Source organism: Rhinolophus hipposideros (genome assembly GCF_964194185.1).
Source record: "Rhinolophus hipposideros genome assembly, chromosome: X".
Lineage (NCBI taxonomy): Eukaryota > Metazoa > Chordata > Mammalia > Chiroptera > Rhinolophidae > Rhinolophus > Rhinolophus hipposideros.
Window position 1 is genome coordinate 114,325,717 of NC_138046.1, and position 27,074 is coordinate 114,352,790.

General features: G+C 41.5%; 1 protein-coding gene across 14 annotated transcripts in view; it reads left to right on the plus strand.

The window, feature by feature from the left end:
* SH3KBP1 (SH3 domain containing kinase binding protein 1) overlaps window positions 1-27,074 on the plus strand; it is a 324,637-nt gene that overhangs the window by 159,842 nt on the left and 137,721 nt on the right. For 5 of the 14 annotated variants that reach the window (XM_081043247.1, XM_081043255.1, XM_081043250.1 and 2 more), the window contains 4 exons: window positions 6,598-6,727; window positions 7,313-7,372; window positions 16,781-16,855; window positions 20,584-20,789. In XM_081043247.1, the coding sequence (XP_080899373.1) occupies window positions 6,598-6,727; window positions 7,313-7,372; window positions 16,781-16,855; window positions 20,584-20,789 (471 nt within the window). Of the gene's footprint in view, window positions 1-6,597; window positions 6,728-7,312; window positions 7,373-16,780; window positions 16,856-20,583; window positions 20,790-25,071; window positions 25,120-27,074 lie in introns of those variants that run through there. The other 9 variants (XM_081043256.1, XM_081043260.1, XM_081043259.1 and 6 more) reach the window with 3 other exon arrangements.

Below are 27,074 nucleotides of genomic sequence, written 5' to 3' on the forward strand. Positions count from 1 at the left end.
CTGATTGATTAATAGCTTGATTCTACAAAATTGCAAAGCTCTACACACAAATGCACGTACTGCGAAGCAACTAGCGCATGTAATCCTTCTAAAGTTCTACAGCCTGACACCCCCAATCTCTTTGTTATCTTGTCGACACCTAATTTGGCAGCAGTCATTTTTTAACCTTCAAACCGTTACCATTATCCCTTCATACCACTAACTCTATTCACTCTTACATATTTTGAGGTATTTAACCAAATAGTGGGCTAGTATTGAGAGCCACGGGCTTACGCACATTTGGGTTCACAGAGCCCTGACCTTATCATCGGGCAGGACTGGACTACCAGCCTCCAGTGCTCAGCCTGGATAGGACTCTGCAGGGTGGCTTAAAGAGGGAATGGAGAGCGCGGGGCAGTCCACGGGTGAGCGGAGTTGGCAACGTGAAGTTGTTCCAGAAAGCGCTCCCCATGCTTCTGTCTCCTGACTGGAGAGCAGTGATTCTGCTCTCATCATTAGATTCATCACTGTGAACCTAACGGCACTGAGCTACCAGTTCGAAAGGAAAAACAGCCGGCTGAATACCTGGATTATTTTTAAAGAAATCATTGTAAATGCACACTTGTGTCATTTTTGTCCAGAGAGGAGAGGACTGATAAATGCAGGAGAAGTTCTGATTATAAGAAAAACAGATGGCAGCCACAAGGTTGCCAGAAAAATGGCATTTGAGGGCCTCTGGAGTTTCAAAACTGGCTTGACTTACTATTTTTTGTGTTTTTTTTTTTAATTGAAAATCGTCTTGAACCCTTTTTGTTTCCCTGTCTGTGTCATCTAGAGCTTGAGAAAGGAGCTGTTTTTCCTTTTGTGTTGGATGAGCTTGGTCTCAACTAGTCTGTCTTAGTGGTGACTCAAGAAATGTTCAGAGATTCTTGCTTTTATTTGTTCTTTCTGGTTAGTTTTTGAGGTATTTCTCAGTGGTCCCCAGTCTGGCTGGCTGGAAACCAGTGGCGGCAGTTTCAGACTTAAAGCCCCACCTGGCCGAGTAGTTTGCAAAGAAGTAATAACTTGGCACTTCTAAGAAACATGCATCTTCCTTCTTGTACCCATAGCAGGAAATTTGGCTATTGAAATCCTTCAAAATTTGAACTGAATCAGACAACCTTTGTCAGTTCGGGTGGGGAGATGTGATATTGTGATTTATAATAAGAAGTATATATTTGGTTTTTGGCCCGATTCTGGCACATTGCTCCTAAAACCCTTGGAATTTCCTAAGTGAAGAGACTGATCAAGGTATCTTTTGTTATGTTAATGCGATGACTTTTCGAAGCACCTAAGGATGGGGGCTACTCAGTGAAAGGGAAGAAGCCCCTTCCTAGAATAGGTGACGTTTCAGTAGGGGCACGTGGAAGGTGAGGAGTACTGGGATAAAGTCAGCAAGCACGGGCCGCCTATGTAAAGAGCTGGGCTAGTGTGTGGAAGGACAGGGTGTTCGGACAGCCTTGCTCTGAAGTGGGGGATGACCTATGAACCTTCGGGGGCGAGTGTGGAGCACAGGAAGCCCCCAGCCGGCAGATGCAATCAAGTGCGGCTGAGATCTAAGTTATAGTGTTGTCCACAATGAACTTTTAAAAGAATACCCCACTTAAAGGTTTCTTACATATGGGCTTTCTAAGATTGACACCACCCCACAGATAATTTTCTCACCTGGGAATAGTGACTGGACAAAACTTCAGGATCTCGATTCATCAGAAATGTTATCTTGCTGGCTTGATTTACTATTTGCTTGTATTTTCAAGTTGGAACGGTAGTAAAGCCTTAGCACAGAGTCATTTAGGAATTTGGGGACCTATAGCCTAGCCTATAGCTGTTTTGAAGGACAAGACTTTCAAGCATTGCTGAAGGATGTCTACACAGGCCCTACCAGAAACCCTTTCCACTATGAGGAAAATCGTGGGTGTTGCTCTGTCTCATTGGGCAGAGTTTGCTTACATCTTAAATAGAAATTCTATACGTTTTCTTAAATAATTTTCCTTTAAATTGTCCTATATTTTTCTTTTGAGGGGCCCCTCTCATGTGGAATAGGCTTATTCCCAGAAGAATGAGGGGAGGGAATAAAATTCAATGTCCTGTGTGTACGGACTGTTCTGGCCCTGCCAGAAAGAGGTAATCAGACAATGAACTACATGGGAATTGGGGGAAAATATTGGCCCAGGCATTTAGGACCTAGATAACACTTGTTTATATTTGGTACAACCAGCTTTCCATGTCCTCAAATCAACAAGGATGGTTATTTAAAGCAACTAAAATGGAAAATAATGTAGGTGTTTGTCCCTTCAGGAAGTGGTTTCCTTAAAAATATGTTTTTTTCACTAATTCCACTAATGGAAAAATGTTCTTTAGAAACAATTTTTTTCAGCAATATTCAAAAGGTAAAACTAGTCTTAGCACATTTACATGAAGTTTTAGAAAAGGCATAATCAATAATGGGTAATAGAAGTCAGATGAGTGGTTACTTGGAGCTGGATTGACTGGGAAGGGGCACGAGGAAATTTTCTGGAATGACAGAAATGCTCTGTATGTTAATAGAGGTGTGGGTCACATGGGTGTATGCATTTGTGAAAATGGATTGACTTGTACTGTTAAGATCTGTGCATTTATATGAATTACACCTCAATTTAAAAAAACTTGAAAGAAGTATCTTAATATTTCTCTAGTACTTTACAAATTGCAAAATGCTTTCCCTTCTCACAGGTAGGACAAAGGACCACTATTGAAATTCTCATTTAATTATTTCTGAATACTTTTTAAATTGAGGTATAATTGACATATAACATTATCTTAGTTTTAGGTGTATAGCACAATGATATACAGGTATATATTGCAAAATGACCACAATGAGTTGAGTTGACATCCATCACCTTACATAGTTACAAATATTTTTTTCTTGTGATGAGAACTTTAAGATCGATTCTCTTAGCAACTTTCAAATACGCAACACGGTATTGTTAATTATTGTCACCACGCTGTACATTACAACCTCAGAATTTATCTTAGAACTGGAAGTTTGTTCCTTTTGATCATCTTCATCCATTTCGCCCACCCCCACCCCCTGCCTCTGGCAACCACCAGTCTGTTCTCTGTATCTGTGAGTTTGGTCTTTGTCAGTTTTGTTCACCAATCAATCTGTCCTGAGGTCCTTGGGCAGTGTAGTATCATTAAATATTGGTGGAATTGGGTGGGGTACACAGACCTAGGCGTGGCAGTACCTACTTAAGAACAGTGGCCAATATAGTCAGGATCTCTTGTCCCTTTTGCTCCCCACAGGAAGGGAAAATCCTATTGTGAAGGAATCAGGGCTTCATAGGCCCCTATGGAGGATTTCCCCCAGTGATCTTGGTGTTGTTCATTCATTCATTCATTCATTGTGCAAGGGACTATGCTTTACTCTTTAAATGAATGAAAGGATGAATGAATGAATGAAAGGATGAACGAATGAATGAAAGGATGAACGAATGAATGAAATCACTCTGGGCTTTACTGTCCTCAATTTTATACAGGAAGTTGAACTAGAAATCTCTGAAGAGGGATAGTGTGAGGGTGAGGATCATTTTTTCCTATCTCCATCCTGAATCTTGCAACCAAAGCAGCAGGCTATAGGAAGAAATAGTACTGAACAGCTCTCACTGGTACTGGGGCCAGACCCCCCTTCTCATGGCGCCTGCAATGAGAAGTGACCCTCCAAGTAATGAGCAGTGGTGTTATTGTCTGCCCCTCTGCTCATCCCATGGCTAATGATTGACCTCTGTCATTTCCCTGTTGGCCACTCCTCTCAGACTGTGCTGTGACAGTGATACAGACATCTGTCGGTGTGGTGAGGTGAAGATGCCCGTGTTTTCTCAGCAGCAGCCCGCCGATCCCATATATCAGGAGCATTTCCTTCAGGGATCTGGCTGGAGCCGCTTATTACTGGGAACGGGAACCTTTTAGATACTGTCAAACTGAATCAAATGGAATTGGCCCAGCTGCCCTGTGCTGTCGGATTACGCCAGGGACTGCTCATTTGTGGTCCGTGCCCTTGGTTTTTCCCTCCTGTCCTGTGGTTGCGGAGAAAGAAGGTCATTTTATGCTTCCTTATTCAGGATAAGCACAAAGGACCCCACGCTACAAATCCCGTGACTATTTATATTCAGGCTCATGGTGAGTCTTCCTAACCATTCTAATCCTATAAAAAGCTCCTTGAAAGAATAATACATATCAGTTGAGTTGGCATAGAAACATAGAACAATTTCAACTGAAATGCTGTTAAAAGCCATGATTTGGTATTGAATAGTCATTGGGACCGTTGTGCACAGATGCTGTTGTCTGGATTCTTTCTGGAAGATTCTGTAATCACACAGATATAATCACCACTCTGCAAGTTTGTATTCCATGTGTTCCTTAACAAATGCTCTAAACACCATTCTGATTGTTTCTATGCCACAGGCTCTAGCAGCTTCCCCGTTTCTGGAATGTCTTATACCCCTTCTGCTACTTTTATCTGTCGTTTCTACTTTTTAAGGCCAACATTAATTTTGATTTCTTTTTTTCTCAGAGCCTTCCCTTAGCATCGCAGATCTCAGTGACTTTGACTTTGGGTAACAAGTTTGGTTTGTGCTGAGTCATGGCATTTTCTCATCTATTTACGTTGCATTGCTAGTTTTTAGTGACACCTACCCACTCCCCTCTTTAAACCATGTGCCCTTTCCACCTTGCTATGTCATCAACTTGTTGAGGGAGAAAAAGGACGTGTCCTGTACGGTTCTGTGTCCCTAGACCTTAGCGTAGAATCATAATACATCTACCTCTAACACCGATCGAGTGTATTAATTATCCCCCTTGTACAGATAGGAAAATCAGCGTTCAGTTTGGTAGGAAATTTGAATAAAGTCATACGACTGCTAAGTTTCAGGAGAGGATTTGAACTGGGCTTTTGACTCTAATATTGTTTTCTTTTTTGTTTTAATTATTTTAGCTTTTAAACTGTATTTATTGACTTGAGTAGGTAATAGATACATGTGATTTAAAGAAAATTCCGGAGGTTCTAGGTCTCTTTCTGTTATACCACACTACTGGTAACTTAAGACTTGCTTATTTTCTAAATGCCCTGTTATTTTCCTCTAAGAGGCCAACTTCCTATTTTTACTTCTCGCCTTCTGTTAGTAGCTGTGGGGACAAAGCCCCAAAAAGCAGTTTCCAGGCTCTCGGCCTCACATAGAAAGGTGCTGGCTCGGGTAGTAAATGGCCATCAACTGTGATCAGATGGCCAGCAGCTGTGGCTAGTTGGCCGTCAGCTGTAACCCGTAGACCATTGGCCACTAATATAACGGCTGTGGCCACGCTAGCAGGAAAGGAATGGGGGCTAGCAAGAAGATGGTGGCTGGCAAGCGCGGACTGCTGTTGGGACGGCGGGTTGCAGATTATGTAGATCCTGCTTCCTGTGTCTCCAGCCCAGCCGCCAGTGAGAATATATTGGTTTGACTCCCCTACTTATGGCTCCGTGGGTGTTCCTTTTTGGCCTTACCGTGTCCTGCGTTCTTGGGCGGGGAGCGGGAGCTGAGACCCTGCACGACAGATGGCGCAGCGAGCAGGGTCCCCTGCGTGACAGTAGCTCTATCACAAAATCTTGCGATGACTTTTTTAACCTTCTCTGGCTTGTCCCAGTTAATTGCTTGCTAAAGATCAGCTCATACCTTAGAAGGCTTCAGATCTACACCTGCCTTCTCCATTTTCACTGCCCCCCCCCAGATCCATCTTTCACTCCCCCACCCAGATGACTACAGTCAGGCTGCCCTCTCTCCCTCCCTTCACCCTATTTCAGTTCATCTCGGTAATTTAGAACCATTCAGAAACCCGCAGGGAGTCCTGCTACCTTCCGATTGAGTTCTTAGCCTGGGGATTCCTAACTGTTTTTGGTAGGCGTCTGGTTAGTTTAGGTAGTCCGGGGAAGCCATTCACAGTTGTTAAATAATGGTTTTAAATGCATTAAATAAAACATAAGATTACAAAGAGAACCATTTATAATGAAGTAGCTATCAAGCTATTTTAAAAGCAAATTTTGATATAGTAATCTACGTGTAATTACTTATAAGTAACAAGTAATTTCTTATTAACACATGAAATAACAAGGTCTCCCAGCAGGTGTGGTAACTACCACTGCTTCAAAGTAGCAATGAGTGCAAATGATATTGTGAGGTACCCATAGCATCTATGATGTGACATGAAAATATCTGTGATGTGTTTGTTGATGAGGCACAGGTCCTTCTAGTATTATTGTGGTATGTTACTGACGTTTGTAGTCAAAAGAAATACCAAATTTCAGTTTGAGGTTAATGAAAATAGAGTGTTAATTATTTTCCACTTGCATCTATGGCCCCCAGGTTAAACCCCTCATTCCTCAATCTGAATCTCAAGACCCTATGAGGTCTGCTTTCTCGTTGCCTGTTAACAGTAAACTTTGGGTCCTCCAGCTCTCCCTGTGTAGGCTCTGCACTGTGCACCACACAGATGGGAGAGGGAACTGGGAAGTGCCGCATCTAACCTCCTCCCTGTCTTTCTGTTCTTCTGTTTGCACCTGTGCAGGTGGAAGAAGGATGGTGGGAAGGTGTTCTCAATGGAAAGACTGGGATGTTTCCTTCCAATTTCATCAAGGAGCTGTCAGGGGAGTCAGATGACCTCAGCATTTCCCAGGATGAGCAGCTCTCCAAGTCAAGTAAGGACATCCACCATGCAGGAAGGGGGTGGGGGCACCGGTGGGCGCAACTCCAGCTTCCCCTCTGCTCTGTAGCCTATGCCAAGCAGCTGTGACAAAAGCTCACTAGTATTTTCTTGGTTTTGCCTTAACTGATGCAATTTGGTAGGTTTATCATTGTACAGGTGTGACATGCACATCTTTTTGTGTGTGCAGACGTATACTCTGTACGTCTCTGAATAGGTGACCATCAGCCTTTGTGCCATGGTAATACTCTCCCGTGGGTGGCCATGTTGCTGTGCCTCCATATGCTTCTAAAGTGTTACTCACTGCAAGTTGATAATTATTTTATAAGCAAATGAGATTGCTGTATTTCTCAGCATCCCTTGAGGAACTTGAGGAAGAATGGTGCATGTGTGTGCACACACGTGCACACACACACAAACACACAAATCATTGTTGGGGAGAAGTGCTGTGTTCAGTACAAGTGCATGCCAGTTCCCTTAAAAGTATGGCAAGACAGCTGAGAGCCCAGCCCCACCGTGGGTGAACATGCGTGTTTTCTCTGCGATGGTGAGAACGAACTCCAAGTCTTTCTTTCTCCAGGGCCTGAAGCTCTCCTCCCTCCAGCTTCTCTGCTGCCCTTTCCAGCTCATGGAGCAAAAGGTCAGGACCGGGAAGCTTTATTCTCCCAGTCACTAACCCAACTTCCTGCGTGGGCGTCTTGTGTATCTTGTGCAGTCTTGAGCCAAGGTCATTGGCATGAATGTCGTAAAAGGCTTGACTGTGTCGTAGTGGTGCGGCATTACCTGGGGTTTTCACTTCCCTTTCTAACAAGAAGAGGACAGCTCTGTCCTGTCAAAATAATTCTTAAACAACTTTTCTTTCCAGTTGGAAAAATCAGACTTGAGAACTGTTCTCAAGGTAGTTGTTTCTTTTATTTAACCAGTATTATGATTGGACAGAGTCCCGATTTGGAGGTAAAACCATTTCCGGAGAAGTGCTCAGGTGACCTCCTTCACTTGGTGTGTCAGCATCTGTGGCTCATACAGCCCATTATACATAGAAGCAGCAGTGCTGGCTGGTTGGCTCAGGGGCTTCAGCTGTATTCTTTCCCTCTACTGCCAAAGCCTGAGATGCAGCCCCACCCTTGAACCCCGTTCTATCCTGTGGTCTATGGTAGGGAGGATAAGAGATGATTTTGGAGCAAATGACCTCCTGCATCTTGGGGCAAGGGGGTTCTCTGCTAACATGGCCCAGCTGATGAGTACGACCAGGAGGGCAGAAAGTGTTCTTCAGCCCATGATAGGGGGAGTTGTTATAGCTCCCAAACTGAATGTTAGACTTCTAACTGCCTGGTGCCTCCCTTTGTACACTAGAATCGAATTGCATCTGGTAGTTGGGTCCTACAATAACAGTAGTATACCTCAGGAATGTTGTGGATTAGATGGGCTTTCTTGAAGGGAGGAACAAATTGGGTTGTTAGACCACTATTTCTGTGGTGAAGAGCATTATGAGTTCCAATAGCAATAATATACGTGGTCTGACAAGTAACTTTGTGAACTTGTTGCACCGATGTTGCTAACCTTTTTTTGATATCAGAGGGATTATTCATTATGAATTTGTACCAACTGGACACACAGTTAACCAAGTTTACTATTTGGAAGGGCTGAAAAGGCTGCGTGAAAAAGTTAGATGACCTGAACTTTTCACCAACAATTCATGGCTCTTGCATCACGACAACGCACCAGCTCACAGGACAGTGTCTGTGAGGGAGTTTTTAGCCAGTAAACAAACAACTGTATTGGAACACCCTCCCTGCTCACCTGATCTGGCCCCCCGTGACTTCTTTCTTTACCCGAAGATAAAGAAAATATTAAAAGGAAGACATTTTGATGACATTCAGGACATCAAGGGTAATACAACGACAGCTCTGATGGGTGTACCAGAAAAAGAGTTCCAGAATTGCTTAGAAGGGTGGACTAGGTGCTGGCGTTGGTGCATAGCTTCCCAAGGGGAGTACTTAGAAGGTGACCATAGTGATATTCAGCAATGAGGTATGTAGCACTTTTTCTAGGATGAGTTCACGCACTTAATTGTCCTACCTCGTATATAAACCACCTCACCCATAGAAGACCCTCCATAAATAGTCATTCTCGTTGATAATCATGATAAACTCTTGGGACATAACCAGTTAGTATTTTGAGGCTGTTTACATAACAACTGGTACCATGTTCACTGAAGCATTGTCAGCATTTGGAAACTACTTTGGGATTCCTCTACTGGTGCAGAAAAGGAGATCTAGGGAGGTATTGGACAACCTCGGGAGAACTCTGATCTCTTGGTATCCCGCCATGATAGTTGTGCTCTCATAGCTGGAGGGTCAGAGAAGTAATGCCTTTTATATTTTTGGAGCTATTGAAATAAACTCTCTTGCTCCAGGTCCATAATGTGGATGTTTGACCCTGCTCAGCTCAAAACCCATGGTGCTGGAATTCCTGGGGCAGGACGTTAGGAGGCTGAATGGAATGGTCTCCCCAGTCACTTAGCCTTCCTTTACATGCTTACAAGGGTCTGCTTCTCTTATAGAGAGGGCCTTCCCCAACACTTAGTCAATTAAAAGCCTCCCATTTTAGGACCAGGAGAGCCCATTAGTTTCAGCAGCCATGTTTAGTTACCCCGGAATCTGTCCCTTGTTGAGGGAGTTTTGAGGTTCTGGAGATGCATGGTCTCCTAACAAGGATAGATGCTTCTGGTAAGAACTACATGGCTTTTTTAATCTTCTGTATATACAGTTGAGGAGATGAGGGTCTATCTATCCACCTCTCCATCTATCTGTCCATATTCATCCATCCATCCTTCCTTCTCTCCCCCTTTTCTTCTATTCATTCATTCGTTCATTTAACCTTTTTATAGCCCGTTGTTTCTGAGACACTGAAGATGGACAGAAACAAACCAGACAGGGTCCCCACCTTCAATCTGCTCACATTGCGGAAAGGGGGTGCACAGATCAGCAGAAGTTCAAGAAAGTGCCCCAAGTGCTCTGCTAGCCAGGTGTCTGAAGAACAGTGGGATATAAAGGTGGAGAGGCTAGTCCCATGGGGAGGTGGGACAATGATGGTCGCAAAGGGCTTCATAGAAAGCTGATGTGATAATGATGTTCCTGTAGCTTGCTAAATCAAAATAATCCCCTAAAACAGAAAGAAATAGCATCTCTCAGTGTTCTGACAGGGTGTTTAGAGGCCGTTTACTTTGATGGTCAAGTTTATATAATCAGATGAGGCCATGTGCAGAAATTATGTATACTGGCAGGATTTGTCTAGGTGGAACCTCTGGTTTTAGAATGAATCTGCTTATTCCCTACCCACTCCCCAGAGAATGGTGTTAGTAGTTTTGATGTGGTTTACTTAAAAAAAAAAAACTTTTGAAATATTCATAGGTTCACAGTAACTTATCTAAAAAACTTCAGGGAGTTCCTATGTACCCTTCACCTAGTCTCCCCCTGGGATAACGTATTGTATAACTATAGTAAATGCATATTTACTTTTATCATAGAACTGAGAAAGACAACTATAGATAACGCACAAAAGACATCTAGCTTTTTACCGTGGTATGAGCTAATCTGTATTTAATCAAGGTCTTTGTTCGAGCAGACCACTAATATTCTTCATAAATTACAGTTACTTTTCGCAGTGATTGTTTAATTAGTCAAGGGCTCTGGGAGTAAGATAAACTCCTAATGTTTGTGCCATTTTGGTAATTTTTAGAGATCCTAGTGACATATAAAAATTCTCTTAATTTAAATGCTGGCAGACATTAGGGTGAAGTTTTTAAGACAGACAAAATCTGTGTCCTGGTACATATGAAGAAAACTTTGTGTACAGTGTCTCCTGATATATCTCTGTGCTACACACACATACACGCACTCACACACTTATACTCTTGTATGTGCACATACTTCTTTGGTATTTTTGCTCTTCACATTTCTGCTTCCAGAAAGTATTTGAGGATAGTCACTTGAGTTTTTTCAACCAATGGGTGAATGCAATAGAAGAAACATTGCATTATATTTATAAAAAAGTGTGCCATGACAGCTTGACACACGATAGGTATTCAGTAAATGCTTGCTGCGTCCTTTCTTACTCTGATTTTTACCTTTGAATGACAGGTGCAAATTGCTGAACTTGGTTTTCCTTTACCCTGATGCATTTTTATATTATAGTGGTTCATTATGAAAATGTATAAACTTTAGTTCTTTGTTCAGGATAATCTAATCTATTAAGGAAAGAGTTACAACAATTGTATTGGTTGATATGTTGACTTAAACATTTTATCTCAGATAAGAAAATTTATTGTCATGTAGTAGCAGATACTTTTTGCTGCATACTGAAATTTGAAAACATCTTTACCTTTCGTAGAATTTATGAAACCTTAATGGTGCTTTTCAAAAAGATTTTTAATAAGCTTTGTATTATCTAAAATTTCTAACATATACACAAGTCGAGAGACTTATATAATAAAGCCCTGTGTACCCTTTACCCAACTTCAGCAAATATCAACCTATGGCCAATTCATTGTACTTACACCACTACACAGTCTTCCTCCATGTTGTTTTGAAGCAAACCCAGACAGCATATAATTTTATCCATAAATACAGTCATGCACCACACAATGATATTTCAGTCAACGAGGGACCCCCCCCCCCCATACGACGTTAGTCCCGTAGGTTTATAATGGAGCTGATTTTCCAGTAAGAAAGGGAAGGATATGTGGTTCAGGAGGAATTTTTTTCTCTGACAGGAGCAATATCTGCGGGGCGTGGCAATAGACTCCCTCTCACTCACAACACGTCAATTTTGAGTGTACAGATTACCTCCCATCCCGTCATCCACTGACCTGTTCAGCACAGAGGAGCCTGTCCCCCCACTGCTACATATTCAGAGGGCACCACAGCCCTCCCAGATCTAGTTGATGGTCTTCAGAGGACATTGCTGTAAAATCTTTGTTGGGGACCCAAAACCCTGTACAAGGACGCAAGTCCACAGGAGCTCCCCTAACAAGTGTTAAATGCCATGGCCACTTGAGTAAAAGCTTTCTGTGGTAGGGTAGAGCCAGCCTGTGCCTGTACTTTGGAAATGTTTTCAGGTTGTAATGATGTAAAGCTTAGATAACTTTTATTTCTTCCATTAGTTTAGTGCCAGAGGGAGCCCTTTGTGCCAGACAGGGTCAGTGGAACTAAAAATAAATTTCCAAAGTCCAAATATTGAGTCCTGAGTTCTATACCCTCTCCATGTTAAATATCCTCTTTTTTTATGACTACCAGAAAGTTCCTTAATCTGGCCACTGATCCAACATTCTGTAGCCAAAGCCACGTTGCCATGACAATCCCCTGTGTTCCTTTAGCTTTCCATCTTGATTTCTTATTCCTGCTGATCCTCGGGCTACCTTTCATTCACACCTGGCAGTCACTAACTATTACGGTGACCTACGCCTCACCCAGCCAGTTTCTCCTCTATATTTCTAATCAGTCCAACCCATATCCCTGTTCATGGGGCAGCATCGATGACTTGGATGTTCTATTTCTGACCCTGTTGGAAGGAAGCAAGGGGCGGGCTTGTGGGACGGTGTTTATAAATTCTACAGCAATGGACAGTGATGTCCTAGGCTTCACATCCACTCACCACTCACTTGCTGACTCACCCAGAGCAACTTCCAGTCCTGCAAGCTCCGTTCCTGCAAAGTGCCCTGTACAGGTGGACCATTTTTATCTTTTATACCGTATTTTTACCATACATTTCCTATGGTTAGATACAGAAATACTTCCCCTTGTGTTACAGCTGCCTACAGTATTTGGTAGAGTAACACGCTGTGCAGGCTTGTAGTCTGGCCTAGGTGTGCGGCAGGTTTGTGGTCAAGTGCACTGCGTGATGTTCGCACAATGACAAAATGACCTAAACACACATTTCTCAGAACGTACCCCCGTTGTTAAGAGACACATGGCTGTATTTCAATATGTATCAATAAACGGGGGTCTTAAAATATCGTTATCACACCAAAAAAATAATGGCAATTCCTCCATATAATTAACTATACGGTCAGTGTTCACTTTCCCCCAGTAGTCTTCTATTTTTAATACAGTTTGTTAGTTTGAACCTGCATCCAAAGAAGGTACATACATTGTGATTTGTTGATATGTCTCAAGTCTCTTTGAATCTACTTTCCTCCTCCATGCTTCCTTTTTTTCCTTAAGAAACTGAGGTCCGTTGTCCATTAGTTTCCCACTGTATACTTTTTTTTTTAATTAAATTTATTGGGACACGTGTACTCCAGTGTTCATTGCAGCTTTATTTACAGTGGCCAAGACATGGAAACAACCAAAATGTCCTTCGATAGACGAATGGATAAAGAAGTTGTGGTACATATACCCAATGGAATACTATTCGGCGTTAAGGAAAGATGATATAGGAGCATTTGTGACAACATGGATGGATCTTGAGAGTATAATGCTAAGTGAAATAAGTCAGACAGAAAAAGCAGAGAACCCTATGATTCCCACTGTATACTTTTGCTGATTTCATCTCTGCTGTGTCATTTACTCTATATTCCTGTAAATTGATTAGATCTAAGGGCCTGATTAAATTCAGGTTTGATATATATAGTTCAAAACTGCTCATAAGTGGTAATAGATAGTCTATCTGGAGGCTCATAATGTCTGGCTGTCTTTCTTTTGGAATGTTAGCAGCCACTGGTGATTATCACCCGGATCTACTTATTCATTAGGGCTTGCAAAGTGGCGCCAAAAAGGATTTAAAAAAAAGAATGAAATGGGCTCCCATGTAACAGATAAATAGTGGGAAAAAAATTGCATAAATTAGGTTTTTAAGAAATAAAACATCGAAGTGGTTGCAATAATAGTTCAAGCAGGATCTTATGTTAGGGATGGAAAGGAATTTAGAGATCATTTAGCCTGGTGTCAGATGAGAGCACTAGAGCCCAATGAAATTAAGTCCTGGGTATGGTCTGGCTTATGAGTGATGAGGCTACGATTATATGCAGGCCTTCTACACACATGGCTATTGCCTCCGTTGTGGCCTGTAGTTCACCCCCTCACAGAGCACCTGACAAATTTCAAATCTGAGTGCAGTTTAGCTTATTTCTTATCACAGATCATGATTAATTAATTACCTTTTCAGTTACAATTTCGCACGTGCTAGTATTGACTAAATGTGGAATAGAACTAATTATAAATTATACTGATATATTATTATATCAACTTATAATCAGAGAACTTCCCAAATCTATAAGATTTATTTAAACTTAGAGGCAAAGAAACCCTGATATGCCTATTGTTGAAATTCAATTATATATATATACATATATATATAATTGAATTTCAATTTTATATATATATATATATATGCATATATATATAAAATTGAAATTCAACAATAGTCATATCGGGATTATATATATGTACATATATTTATATATCTTCACATTGTCTTTTCTGTTTCTAATATCTTTTGGATACTACTTAATTTCTTAGATTCTAAAATAATTGTAAAACTAAAAGTTATTTATGGCAGGGTTTTTTTTTTTTTACAGAAACTATCTTTTAGCTACAGAAACATTTTCAGTTATTTCCCATAATTTTCAGAGAGAAAATTTGCATTTTCTTTCTATAACCATTAATAACGGTAAGATTTCAGTTTGAATCGACTTTCTTATTTTCCTAATTCTGTGGTTTTGAATTTTAGGTATTGATACTTTAGTGACTTGTCAAGCTAAGACAAAGATGGAGACGGCCTTTTAAAACTTAGAGCAAACCACTCCCATAACATACAAATACTGTATTTCATTAGTGGTAAGAAACGGATTGCTCAGTGCCCCTTGCCTACTCTGTGGTGGCACTAGATTTTTTTTTCTTTTTAATATTAAATGACATTTATTTTGCATGTGACATTTTATTAGCAGTGAAGAGCAATTAGCAAATTGATAAAACAGAATTTCACGCAAAATGAGATGCGAGCATAAACATATGATTCTGTGTTGAAATTTTAAAATTCTCTCCTTTTCCAGTATTTGCTGCCTTTAAGTGTTAATATTTAATACTGACCATAGAGTATTTCTCCCAATAAAATAAACAGCAGTCACATTCATGAACTTTCCAGTGGCACATCTCTTCTGCTCTTTAGGCAGAAAGTATGTGTCCTCACCCATCCTCAGCCAGCCTCCATCTCCAGTCGCCTTGCTGGCAGTTTGGCAGAAACGCTTGGCCATTCAGGGCCGTGGTCTGCCTCACTGATCTGACTTGGTCCTGGGGAAGAACACGGAGAGGCTCTGTTGTACTCGAAGGAACTTTATCAAAATACTGATGTCTTTTTCTTACACTTACTTTTTCTGACACTGAAAGGACGGCTACTGTTCAGTTTTGGGGTGTCTAGCTCACAAAATAACTGCATTCCTTCGGAATAGTGTTGCCTTAGTGACTGAAGTTAAGCAGGATAAAAATTGGCCCAGATGTAAACTAGCCACTGTTACTTGCTCTTCTTTTGTCATCAAAGTCCTCAAGAGCTGCAAGTCTAACAAGAATATTGAAACACTTTTATTGTTTCTTCGGATTATTCTTAAGTAGCCAGTGATTTGAATATCTTAAGTTTTTGCCTTAATTGGATGGAGTACATCTGCCAAAAAGGGCAGATTCCAAAACAAGTCGTGTACCACCATACCTCTAGTACATGGAAATTAGAAATACCTGATTCCGTTTAAGTTGTTGGTCTGATCTTTCACAATCCCTTCATGTATTACGAGTGACATGGCCCAGAAGCTGTCACCATGGTTCCTGTTGAGGTTTCCCATTTTCCAAATGAGTATTTCTAAGACGTGAGACAAGTTGCTCTCTTCCATCTCAATTCCACTCTCTTTCTGTAAAAGTAGCCTGCCTTTTCATCCCTCAGACTTACAATGAAGTTATATGACTGATATGTAGCTCACAAGCCATAACAGAACTTATTTCTTGGGTAATTTAGAGTGATGCATTTATTAGTTGAGTTTGCCTTTAACAAAAGAATTGACCTGCTGGTGGTGCTCTCTGTAGGGCATACAGATGTACTTATGTGTGCATGTGTGTGTGTGTGTATGTGTGTGTGCGTGTGTACACTCAAAGTAGTACCATATCTGTGTGTTCTATGTACTTATTCATGGTTCCAGAGAGATTTGGGTTTTAGCTGTGTGTTCAGTCTTATGCTATTGATAACCTCTATTTGTAACAACAAAAAAAGATAATTTGACATTTGACACCGGGTGAGTCTATGTCCTCATGCTTAGTACAGTCTCATGACTGATCTGGAAAAACCTCAATTAAGATGTTTCAAGAAATAGGGTTTTCTGATGTCCTTGATGATAAGCAGAAAAACCCTTATGTTGACATGGTTGTCACTATTGGTTTCAGACCTCATTGGTGAAAACCCCCTTCTGGTGTATTAATACATTTTCTTGATTAAAGGCACTGAGGATGATCCAAATCTTTTAAAGAGAATTCCATGCCCTGTTGAGTCATGGAATCTTAGTCAATCTTGTAGTCATGAATATAAGTTTGTATCATACAAGGCTCTAGGGGTAGAAGATAAAGGATGATGGGCCTGAATCTATATTATGCTCGGATCATATTCTCCAAAGAGAAGATTGTGCTGTACAATTGAGTTAATTAAGGAATCCAACTAATTGCATTCCTTCTGGTTAATTGAGATTTTCCTGTTCTTGAGTTATAATGTCGAAATGGCTTCCAACTTTAAATTGAGCATAATCTACATGCCAGTGCAGAGGCCAGCCCGGTTCTGGGTATTCATAATTGTGCATCATGGTTGCATGGGGACTTTGGACTCATTCTGTAGCATTGCTGAAATCCTGCCTAATGGTCTCTAATTAATTTTGTGGATGAAGTTCTTGCAGTGGATTCATTGAAGGCAAGTTCAGTTAAAGACTCTTCCTCTTCCTTCTTTTGCCATCATTTGCTCCCCTTTCCCCCCCTTCTCTTGTTTTTCTCTCCCCTTCTCTTCTCTCATTCACTGTCAGGAAAGACTACCTTTGAAGGGACCATTCTGTACCGAGCTGCACCTGGAAAGACGGAGGGCCACAGACGCTATTACAGTGAGTGACCTTAACAGCAGGAGACAATTGTAAAGATAAGATCTGGGTACTTGTGTTTCTTGATGCAGCTGCACTTTTCTGAGCTGCTCATGCTTCTGCCAAGTGTCTGTGAATTTCTGATCCAAGGACATGGACTTATTTGCCTAAGATAAGTGCCGTCTCCTTGGTTTGTGCTCCAAGAACATTGCCATTGCCAGCCCCTAGCGCTTTATTGTTTGCTTTGTGCCTCTATCATATGTGTGACATGGGTGCATGAACCATGCGTGCAGAGAAGGGATCAGTAGCATTTGTCATGGCATATGTATTTGTACCAGTATCTCTGGGCCTCTGGATGGTGTAAGATGGCTTCCCGTGGGGATGTCAGCCTCTCATGGTTATTCCTTTTTCTGATTGGGTCATTGGAAACGAATAAACCATTTCTTCATTGTGTGGGTCAAAGAAATAAAATTTGTCATGAAAGTCCATGCCAGAAATGGTGTTTTGCTTTGCTCATTCAGCCAGTCACCACACGGCAGACTTCTTTTGGCAGAACCAGTGTGTTCTGCCTTTTGTGTTGTGAAGTAAAGCTGCCAAAAGTTGAAAAGAAGGAGATAAATGTGATTAATGAATGACTCTCATGAAGCCCTTAGAGCAATTCCTGCCACACAGAGTAAGCACTGCACATGTGAATGTGAATTAAAAATAAATAAAAATAGTCCACAGATCTGAACTGATCTGTGCTGGAATATTAAGGTAAATTACACAAAAGTGGACAATTACATGACTGGCCAAAGCAAATTTGAGGAGGCTTTGTTCTTTTTCATCATGAAGGAAAAACATCCACTGTAGTGTGCATGTATACGAATGTATACGTACATACATCTACAGAAGTGATGAAAGAGAAGGTTCAGATGTGAACAACAGAACTGTGCTTCTCAAACTGTCTATGGTGAAGTTTACTTTTATTTCTGTTCTCCAGTAGACAGATACCTGGTCCTGCTGTACATGACTTTGCATGCGTACAATGCTCCACCTGGGCCTCACCGAGGGCATTTGATAGACCGAGATGGATCTATGCCCTGTTCACCTAGACATGTCCACTGGCCACATGTCTGGAAGTTGAACCAGTGCACCCTGCTATAAGCGTCTCCCAACACGCACAATTTCTGCACTTATCTCGCTGTGTACCAGTAATGAGCCCTTCATGAACTGGTCCCAATATGCAGATGACATATGGGTTGTACTGCCCGAGAGTGTCTGTCACCTGATGTTTTGAGCGTGACACGGTCATTTAATGGGACAGTGTTTGTGATGGACACCGGTAGCTAAAAGATGCTGCACCAAACAGACATGAAAATGAAAAGTCACTTTTCTTTTCCTCCAAAGGGAAGGAACTAGATTTTGAGTTATTTCACCAACCCAGATATTCAGATATTTAACTTCTATACTTAAAAATGATAGAAGCAGGCTGCCAGAATTTCTGGAAGACAAATCTGCCGTGTGTTTCCTTCCCAGTTCATGCTTGTGTAGTTGAATGAGTATGCAACTTCTCCCTGTGTAACGTAAAGAGTATTTCTCACAGTGATTAATACAAAGTTATTAAGATGAGCCCGGAAGGTGGAAAATCCCTTAAATCAGAAGCTCAGTGAAATCACGATGGCAGTGGTTGAAAATATTATAGTTCTAGCCAACAAGGAATGCTAGAAGAATCCTTCAAATTCCTGTCTTGGGAGATCTAAAACAGCCTTTCCCTAATCTATTTGCCCAGCTACCTGGTGGTGGTGGTGGTGGTGGTGGTAGGGACGGGGGTTTTGATGGTTTCTTTTCACTAACCATTTCTTTATTCTAATCTCAAATGGTTCTTTCCAAAGCAGAAAAGAATGTACGAACCCTTTATCACAAAAAGAATCCATACAGCAAAATGAGAAAATGTTACAGGGGAAATGACATAATATTTAGACTCAAAAATTGTATATCCAACAGGGATATTTCTAAAAACAATGAACAAATGAACACACAACTGGGTAGCTAATCCAGGGGCTGTGCGTGTTTGCACTCTCAAATCCAGCCCTGTAAATTTCAGCCGACCCCTTGTTGTGGGCTGTTCCTCATTGCTCTGCCCTCTCTTCTTGCTCACAAATGCTGTTCTTTAGTTAATAAAAATGTACACCAGGGATTTTCCTCTTCCCTCCTCTTTTTTGGCTTATAAATACTATTTTATTGAAAACAGCGGCAACAACAAGCACAGCCATTGTTTTAAGGATTTGATTTTGAAACTTGTTAGCAATTTATAATGACCTTTCTATATTTTGTCTGTTTTTACTTAGCAGTTTCTTCCTGCACTGAGACTTCTTTCTTTAAAAGACTTCAACATTTTATGACATTTGATGTGAGCAATTATTTGGTGTATCATTCTTATGTACTAGAAGGCCACCTTAACTGTAGGAAGATAAGGCATGATTAGCTAATCGCGAACAAAATTTGGTGGTGTACTTTCACCCCAAGGGCATGGTTGCCATCAGGAGATATATAGTAAATACTCAGGAGCTGCCCTTCGCATCTAGAGGATTTTAGAGACAGGTTTAATGGCATATTTTAGTATTCCATAAACTATCCTTTGAATCCTGCCCTTTGATGGCATGACTGATGTACTAACCATCAAAGTCAGCATGTACACCCAGAAATTAACTAGAAACAGATAGGGTCTTCCTTTTAGGAACATGATTTTGGGCAGAGCCTGGGGAAAAAACGAATTTGGGGAGGTAAGTGTCCGTGTTGTCTTGCTGGTAACTATTTTGTGACTTCCAACACATGCCACAAGAGGTCAAAGGAAGGGTGTCATATCCCCAGTGTTCTTCTTTAGAAAGGAATTAAGCTTTGGGGAAATGATGGTGTTAAAGGAAAGAAGAAGAGCTTGGGAGAGTCTGGCCTCCGGGAGGGCAGCTTCCGTTCTCTCTTTAACAAACACGATCATCTTGCCAGGTTGAATGTGAAGCCTGGTTTAATGCTTTCCTAGAGAAACGTGTCTGTGTTCATTTATTCCTTGTGAAGCCATCCAAAGGGATTTAATTCTTTGGCAGTCACAATTTTGTGTGGTTGCTTTAATTGCTAATTTGTTTAAATGGCTTCTAGCTTTACAGTTTCCCTTTAGGAAATGTTGCTTTCATTGCTAATTGCTAATTGACATGAGTCATAGAGATTGGCGGTACAGTATGTGGTAGTGACTGGGCAGGGAGGTGAGGAGGGGGTGAGAAAGATTGTTATTGCACACTGTGACAGAGGCAAAACAAATTTGAATCAGAACCAGGTTCTGGCGGAGGAGAGGTGAAATGTCACATTTACAAAGAGATCTGCTTTGAAATGAGATTTTCTGCAAAGTTTTGATTTGCTTCTTAAAATTAAAGGCTGGGGGTAGAGAGATCAAACAAAACTCAGAGCTACCGAAACACAACATATTCAACACACTGAATATGCCCTGAAAAGCCTCAGGGCAAGTTATTCTATTACCCAGAAACAAACATTATTTTTTTAAAAAATTGTTTTTTTGGAAAAAGCTAAATGTATTAATTTATTTTAATTATTTAAACGAATTATATGTTTATGTTATTTTCAGTTACAGTTGACATTAAATATTATTTTATATTAGTTTCCAGTAAAACTCTTAGAGGTGGTTCCTGGTTGGCTGTGAGGTGCTTCATGGCTGTGGCTGATTTCTGAGCTCTTTCTCTCCCCATACCCCCTTTTCACAGGTTTAAGGGAAACCACGGGCTCTGAGAGTGATGGGGGTGACTCGAGCAGTACCAAATCTGAAGGTGCCAATGGGACGGTTGCAACTGCAGCAATCCAGCCGAAGAAAGTTAAGGGAGTGGGCTTTGGAGACATTTTCAAAGACAAGCCAATAAAACTAAGACCAAGGTCGATTGAAGTAGAAAATGACTTTCTACCAGTGGAAAAGGTATGTTCAGCAGTTTCTTTCATTTTAACATAATGTGGAGTATCCAAAACTACATTGTAGGTTTTGACGTCTCAGACTTCCTATGCTTCCTTTGGAATTTCGGCGTTCTCACATGCTAGCTGTTGGCCCGCTCCCCGTTGCACACAGCCCTTCTGTGTGGGAATAACTTTCCTCGAAAGGCTCATGCTCTAGTTTGCTGCTGCTTTTCTTACTGATCTTCTCTCTCAGGAATGTTTCTCAGGATGACTTTTTAACTGCACCAGCACTTCTCCGTTTCCTCCCCCAGAAAATGCCCTCATGCCTGGATCCAGCTAAACACATGATGTTGACACTTTCCTAGTACCCCCCAATCTCGCTCCTCTCCTTGTACACTTCTCTGATGCTTTGTGCTTAGGTGTATTGCCCAGTTCTGCAGTAGAGGAAAGGGGTTGTGCATTTTGTTCTTTGGGACTTAGATGGGAATGATTTCAGACTGCCGAAAGGAAGTCTCCCGTGTGTGTGAATGATGGACATGGCCCACACTGTGACTCCCTGGGTTATTGCCATCAGGAAGCTGGCTGTTTTTTTCTGCCTCTGGTTCTGGGCTGGCGGGAGAAGCAGACAGCATGTTGCTGCTGAGTACACGGTTGCCACAGCAACACACACAGAGCCATCGTGCTTGTGGCTGTCAGTGACGTCTACTGTGGTACACTTCTAAGCATCATAGCCTTGCTTAGGATTTGATAAACACCATGGAATTTTCCAGATTGTAATAAGCTACACTTGTGCTGTGCTTAGGGAATATTTGTTAATTCGCTTTAGTGTTGAAAGTTTTGCTTTGACGTTTGTGCCAGCAGACTTGGGGGACGGGGCATTGGCAAGATCGCTAATGCAGGTTTCTCGGCAGCTTGTAAATGTTTCTCATTTTCCGTGAGATGAATTTTGAGAAGTTGCATCATTTTCAGCAGCGGTAGAACTTCTGTCCATCCCCCTCCCCACTATGGCTCAGCACCCTTGCCCAGTGTCATCATGCCTGAGAAACAGAATCTGAAAAGGAAACTTTTGAACACTTAAGACCCTTAGAGACGAAGAAGGTGGAAAGGGCAGATATTTACAAATTAAGACTGTTTCATTTAAACTCTTCTTTTGCTGAAGCTTCTCTGAGTCAGCATTGTTTATTTCAATAATCAATATATGATGTTTCACACGGCCACTTTCAGATTCCTGTAAACATTTACAAAAGAGCAAGTCCCCATCTTGGGAGGGAATGATGTATGTAGTCTTTCTTCATTTTATTCTAGTAGTTGAACTGAACATGTCCATTGACTCAATCAGGAAACAGTTCATTTCTCTTGTTCGTTTTATGATTCTTGGTCTTTTTCTTCCCTGTGTAGAAGGATAGTGTATGTGACTTTCATTATTGCTACTATTATTTGTTTTAACTGCTAATAATAAATTGCAGTTATTAATATGAGCAATATTAGCCTCAAACATAATAGTGCCAAGTTTGTACCTGAGCACATTTCTCCTCTGAAACCCAGAGTCACATGTCCAACTGCCGCCTTAAACATCTCCATTTGAAGATCTTAAATTCTTATAGGCTTGTCCAAAGGGGAACTTGTAATCATCCCCTTCAAACCACTCTGCCCATAGCCTCCCCCATCTCAGTTGAAGCCAGGGCCACTCCTCCCATTGCTCAGGAGAAAAGCCCTGCGTTGTCTCTGACTTCTCCTTTCCCTCAGATCATGTGTCTAGTCCCTTGGCAAACCCCGTCAGCTCTGCCTCCTAAGTAGGTCTAGCACTCACCACGGCTTGTCACCGCCGCTGCTCCCCTGCTCTCTCGCCATCACTGCTGTGGCCTTATAGTAGGGCTTTCTGCTTTTCCCCTTCCTCCGACAATTCAGTCTCAACAGTGAAGCCAGAGTGAGCCTTTGAAACCCTAAGTCAGACCATGCCACATCTCTGCTGACTCCCCTGCAAAGCCATCCCTGAGAACCAATATGAAAGTCCTCCCCAGGGCCCAGGAGCTGAGGTGACCTGAATCCCACCGACCACTCGAACTTCCTCCCTCACTTCTCTCTCCTTGCTTAGTCTATCCCTGTCCTCTTGCTCTTTCTTAAACATGCCACTCCCACTCCCACTTGGGGACCTTTGCCGTAGAGGGTCTGCCTGGACACTCTGCTTCTGCCTGCCTACCCAGCTTCCTGCCTTTCTCCAATCTTGGCTCAGGCCTCACCTTTTCAACGAGGCCTGGCCTGGCCCACTCATTCTGAAATCTGCCCCCTGGTCCCATCCTGCTTACTTGCACTGCATTTTTTTGTTTTCCGTAGCATGTACTCCCTCCTAACATAATATTTCTTTTTTACTATTTGTTTTGTTCACTGATGTATGCTATGTGCTCAGAACAATGTGTGGCACATAGTAGGTGCTCAGTAAGTATTAATTGAATAAATAATATTAAAACTGTATTAACATAGCACTTTAGAGATTATAGACATCTATAAAATGAGGGGACTGGGTGGGATAATACAAGTTATATAGTTGAAAATATAGTGATTGTATGATTCACTGCATCTTTGTGGAACAGAGAGAAGATGTATTGCTTTGGTCTTGGTGACATGAAATGTTAACTTTATCAGAGTAGTGTGTGTGTGTGTGTGTGTGTGTGTGTGTGTGTGTGTGTGTGTGCACATGCACACGTGTGTATCTTGATTCATGATTTGTTTGCAGAATGAAACCATGTGCTGGCAGCAACCTCAGCCCACTTCTCATTGTGAAGCCTCTGGGGAAAACGTAAACTTGCCAGCTTGCTTTACTGGCTGTGGACAATTCTTACAGCATCTAAGAGGATTCAGAATTATGTCCCCCCGAACCCCTCATCGTTGGCGCCATGGATAGTTGCATAGATTTATGGACCCATTATGTTATTGCACAACCTGGCGTGAGGGTTGATGAGTGTGATCATGTTTTATGAGTGCACAACCTGGTTCTTATCACTTTTGAGATGGATTTGTGTTCCAGATTTATGTTTTAGGAAGGACGTTGCCTTTGAGAATTGAGCTTGCTATTTTGATTTTTAGAGGCACAAATTGGATCTCATGTGCATTTGTTCATTGAGGCCCAAGCAGGTCTTCCACTCAGGCTGGGGCAGTTGGCCTTCTGACATGGCTGGTTTGATAACTTGGATGAAGAAGAAAAGGAATCTGATAATTACTAACAGCTGCAAGCATCATATACTTTCCATGCAAGTTTGTGAAGTTTTGAGACCCACTTTTCTGAGTTAGTTTTGTGCTTATTTCACTTATGCTTTAATCCACATCACCCAACCCATAGTGGTTGCATGCTGATGATTCCACGTGGGGAGAGATACTGCATAACACCCTCACCCCCAGCAATAAGGAAATAATGAGTATTCTTGCTTCGCTTATTGAGCTATAAGGAAGAACCCCATTTATGAGTCTTTTTAATACTACCAATTGGATAACATGTGAGTGATTTGTTTAATGCACCATTTAGCTGAAATATTTACACATGAAATGATTTAATGTCTGGGATTTTGCTTCCAGTAATTTGGAAGATGGAAGAATGGGTGGGGCATAGAGTAAATAAAATTGGTCATGAGTTGATAATTGTTGAAACTGTAGATGGGCATACATGGGGGTTTAGTACACTATATTTTTGTTTGTATATGTTGGAAATTTTGCTTCACAAAAGGTTAAAGAAAAAGAAAAAAATCTTGGAAACGATGTACCATTTAAACTAAGCCCAGAGATAAATATAATAAATAATGGAAAGAAAATACAGTGTGGCTAAAGATGAACTGAGTTACATATCATAAAATTAGAAGGGCATGGTAAAATTTTCCTAGCCGATCGACCTTGACGAAGAGTCTCATCTGGGCTATCTGTAAAATGGGAATACTCTTTACATGTATCCTGCCCCATAGGACATAAAAAAGAAGTTATATAGCTGAAAATACTTTGAAATTGTAAATGTAACTCATTTCAACTACTATTTATTGAGTACTCACTATATGCCTGGCACTGGGTATACAGTGGTGAACAAAACTGTTGCTACCCCTCAGGGCAGCAGTAAAGTAAGCAAGAAATAATAATACAGTGTGGGGAATGCTGTGACCAGGCTGAGAACACAGTGCTGTGCCGTAGGAGCCCTTGGGCATGGCAGGAAGTGGTGACTAGTTAGGGAGAATGGAGAGTGTGTGTTCATGTATGTGTGTACCCACTTCCTACAGGAAGTGGTATTTAGAGTTATAGGAAGTTATGTTTTTAGGCCTACAGGAAGTGACATTTAGATTGAGAACCATGGGTCCAGTAGATATTCAACAAGCAAAGTAAGTACTTTTTCCTCTCTAAGAGTTATCAAGGTGGGAAGAGCAACATGTATGAATGCCTCGAAGAATGAAATGACACAGAGCATGTGTCAAAGCTCTAACAGGAAGTGGGTAAAGGTGAGAATGGACAAAGAAGTAGGACCCAGATCAGGAATGGCCTGGTGAGTCCTGTGAAGGAGTTTGGACTTGATCTTGAGGGCGACAGGGAGCTATTAATGGGGAGCTATTTTCAGCATTAGAGTGATATGATCAGATTGGTGGTGTAGAGAAAGTATTCCAAGTTACAGTGGGAGGAGTGGATTACAGAAGATGTGGTAGCTAAAATTCAGGAGAGAGATTAACAGAAACTTGCAGTGGCTCTCCTGATACGCCTCTCACCCCCACCTCAATTTAGGTTCTAAACCAGTTAATGAATATAATGAGTCAGTGGCTAGAGAATCAAAATACTATTTGTGCTCATTTTTTCGGTATGGATACCCAGTTGACTCAGCACTGTTTATTAAAAAGATCATCCTTTCTGTAGTGTACCTTTGTCATAATCTAAGTGTGTGTGTGTTTCTGGATTTTCTGTTCTGTTGGTCTATTTGTCCTTGCACCCTTTCTGTATTACCTTAATTACTGTAGCTTTATAGTAAGCCTTCATATCTGACAGTGTAAGTCCTCAGCTGTTGTTCCTCTTCAAGATTTCCCTGACTATTGTTGGCCCCTTGTATTTCCATATAAATTTTATAATCAGCTTGTCAGTCCACCTCCCAAAACAACCCTGGGATTTTGATTTAAGGGGGGTTGTGTTGCTTTCGTAGATACTTTTGGGGAGACTTGACTCCTTTCCAATCCATGAAAGTGGTATATTTATTTATGTAGGTCTTATTTCACTTTGCAAAAATTTCTCAAGCTGTACACTTATGATCTGTGCGTATTTCTCTACCTATGTTATATTGCAATTTTCATGTAATTGCTGAAGGCAAAGTGGGAGGATATAGGTTAGTGTGAGAGCCAAGTGGGTCTGCTTGCTGATCCCCAGAAATAGACAGATTTGCCCACCCAATCTCAGCAACACTGGAGTAAGGCAGACCCATGTGAGGTAGAAGGGCCTGCCCCTTGGGGAATAACAGAGAAGGCCAACTTCCAAGAGGAGGAAAGAGAAGAGCTGAGCCGAGCTGAGCTCACCCAGTTTATTTTTCATAAATTCACCTATTAGAGAAGTCATTTCACTCTCCCAGGAGGGAGTCAATAAGGAGGCAGAGAGTTCCAGGAGTGTCCAATTGTGTCCAAAGGCCAAGAATGTCTGTTTGGACTCCCTTTTACATGGCAGGAAACATCAAGATAAGAGAAGTACTTTTTCCTCTCTAAGAGCGTTGAACAATTGGCATGGGTGGTTTGGCGAAATATTTTGAAGGTAGAACCAAGAAATTTGACAGTATGTGGGGGGATAATGGAGAGGATGGACTTGAAGATGATGCCTTGGCAACTGGCTTAGGCAGCTGGGTGGATGGCAGTACCCTTCCCTGATTATGGAATACTGAAGGAGAAAAGATATTTTAGGAGGAAGATCATAGGTTCATTCTTAGACTAGTTGGATTTTGAGGTACTTGTGGGACCATTAATTGGAGGCATCGAGCAGGCAGTTGAATAAATAAGTCTGGTGATCAGGAGGGAACTGTAAATATAGATTTGGGAATCACCAGCCTAGAGATTGGGTTGGAAGACTATAAGCAAGAAGGCAACCCAGACAGGACCTTATTCTCATGAATACAGCTGGTTCCTTCTGTCTCCCACCTGTGGACCTGAGAGGGAGTTTCCTCATCAGGCTGCCTTCCCTGTAATCCCAGCCTGGCCCCACTCTCTTTCTAAACTCCTTGTCTTTTCATGAACGACTCAGATGATGACTGTTGGCCAAACACTTAGGGGAAAAGTGTCAGGTATTACACATGGGTGAGTAACTCCCAGGACCT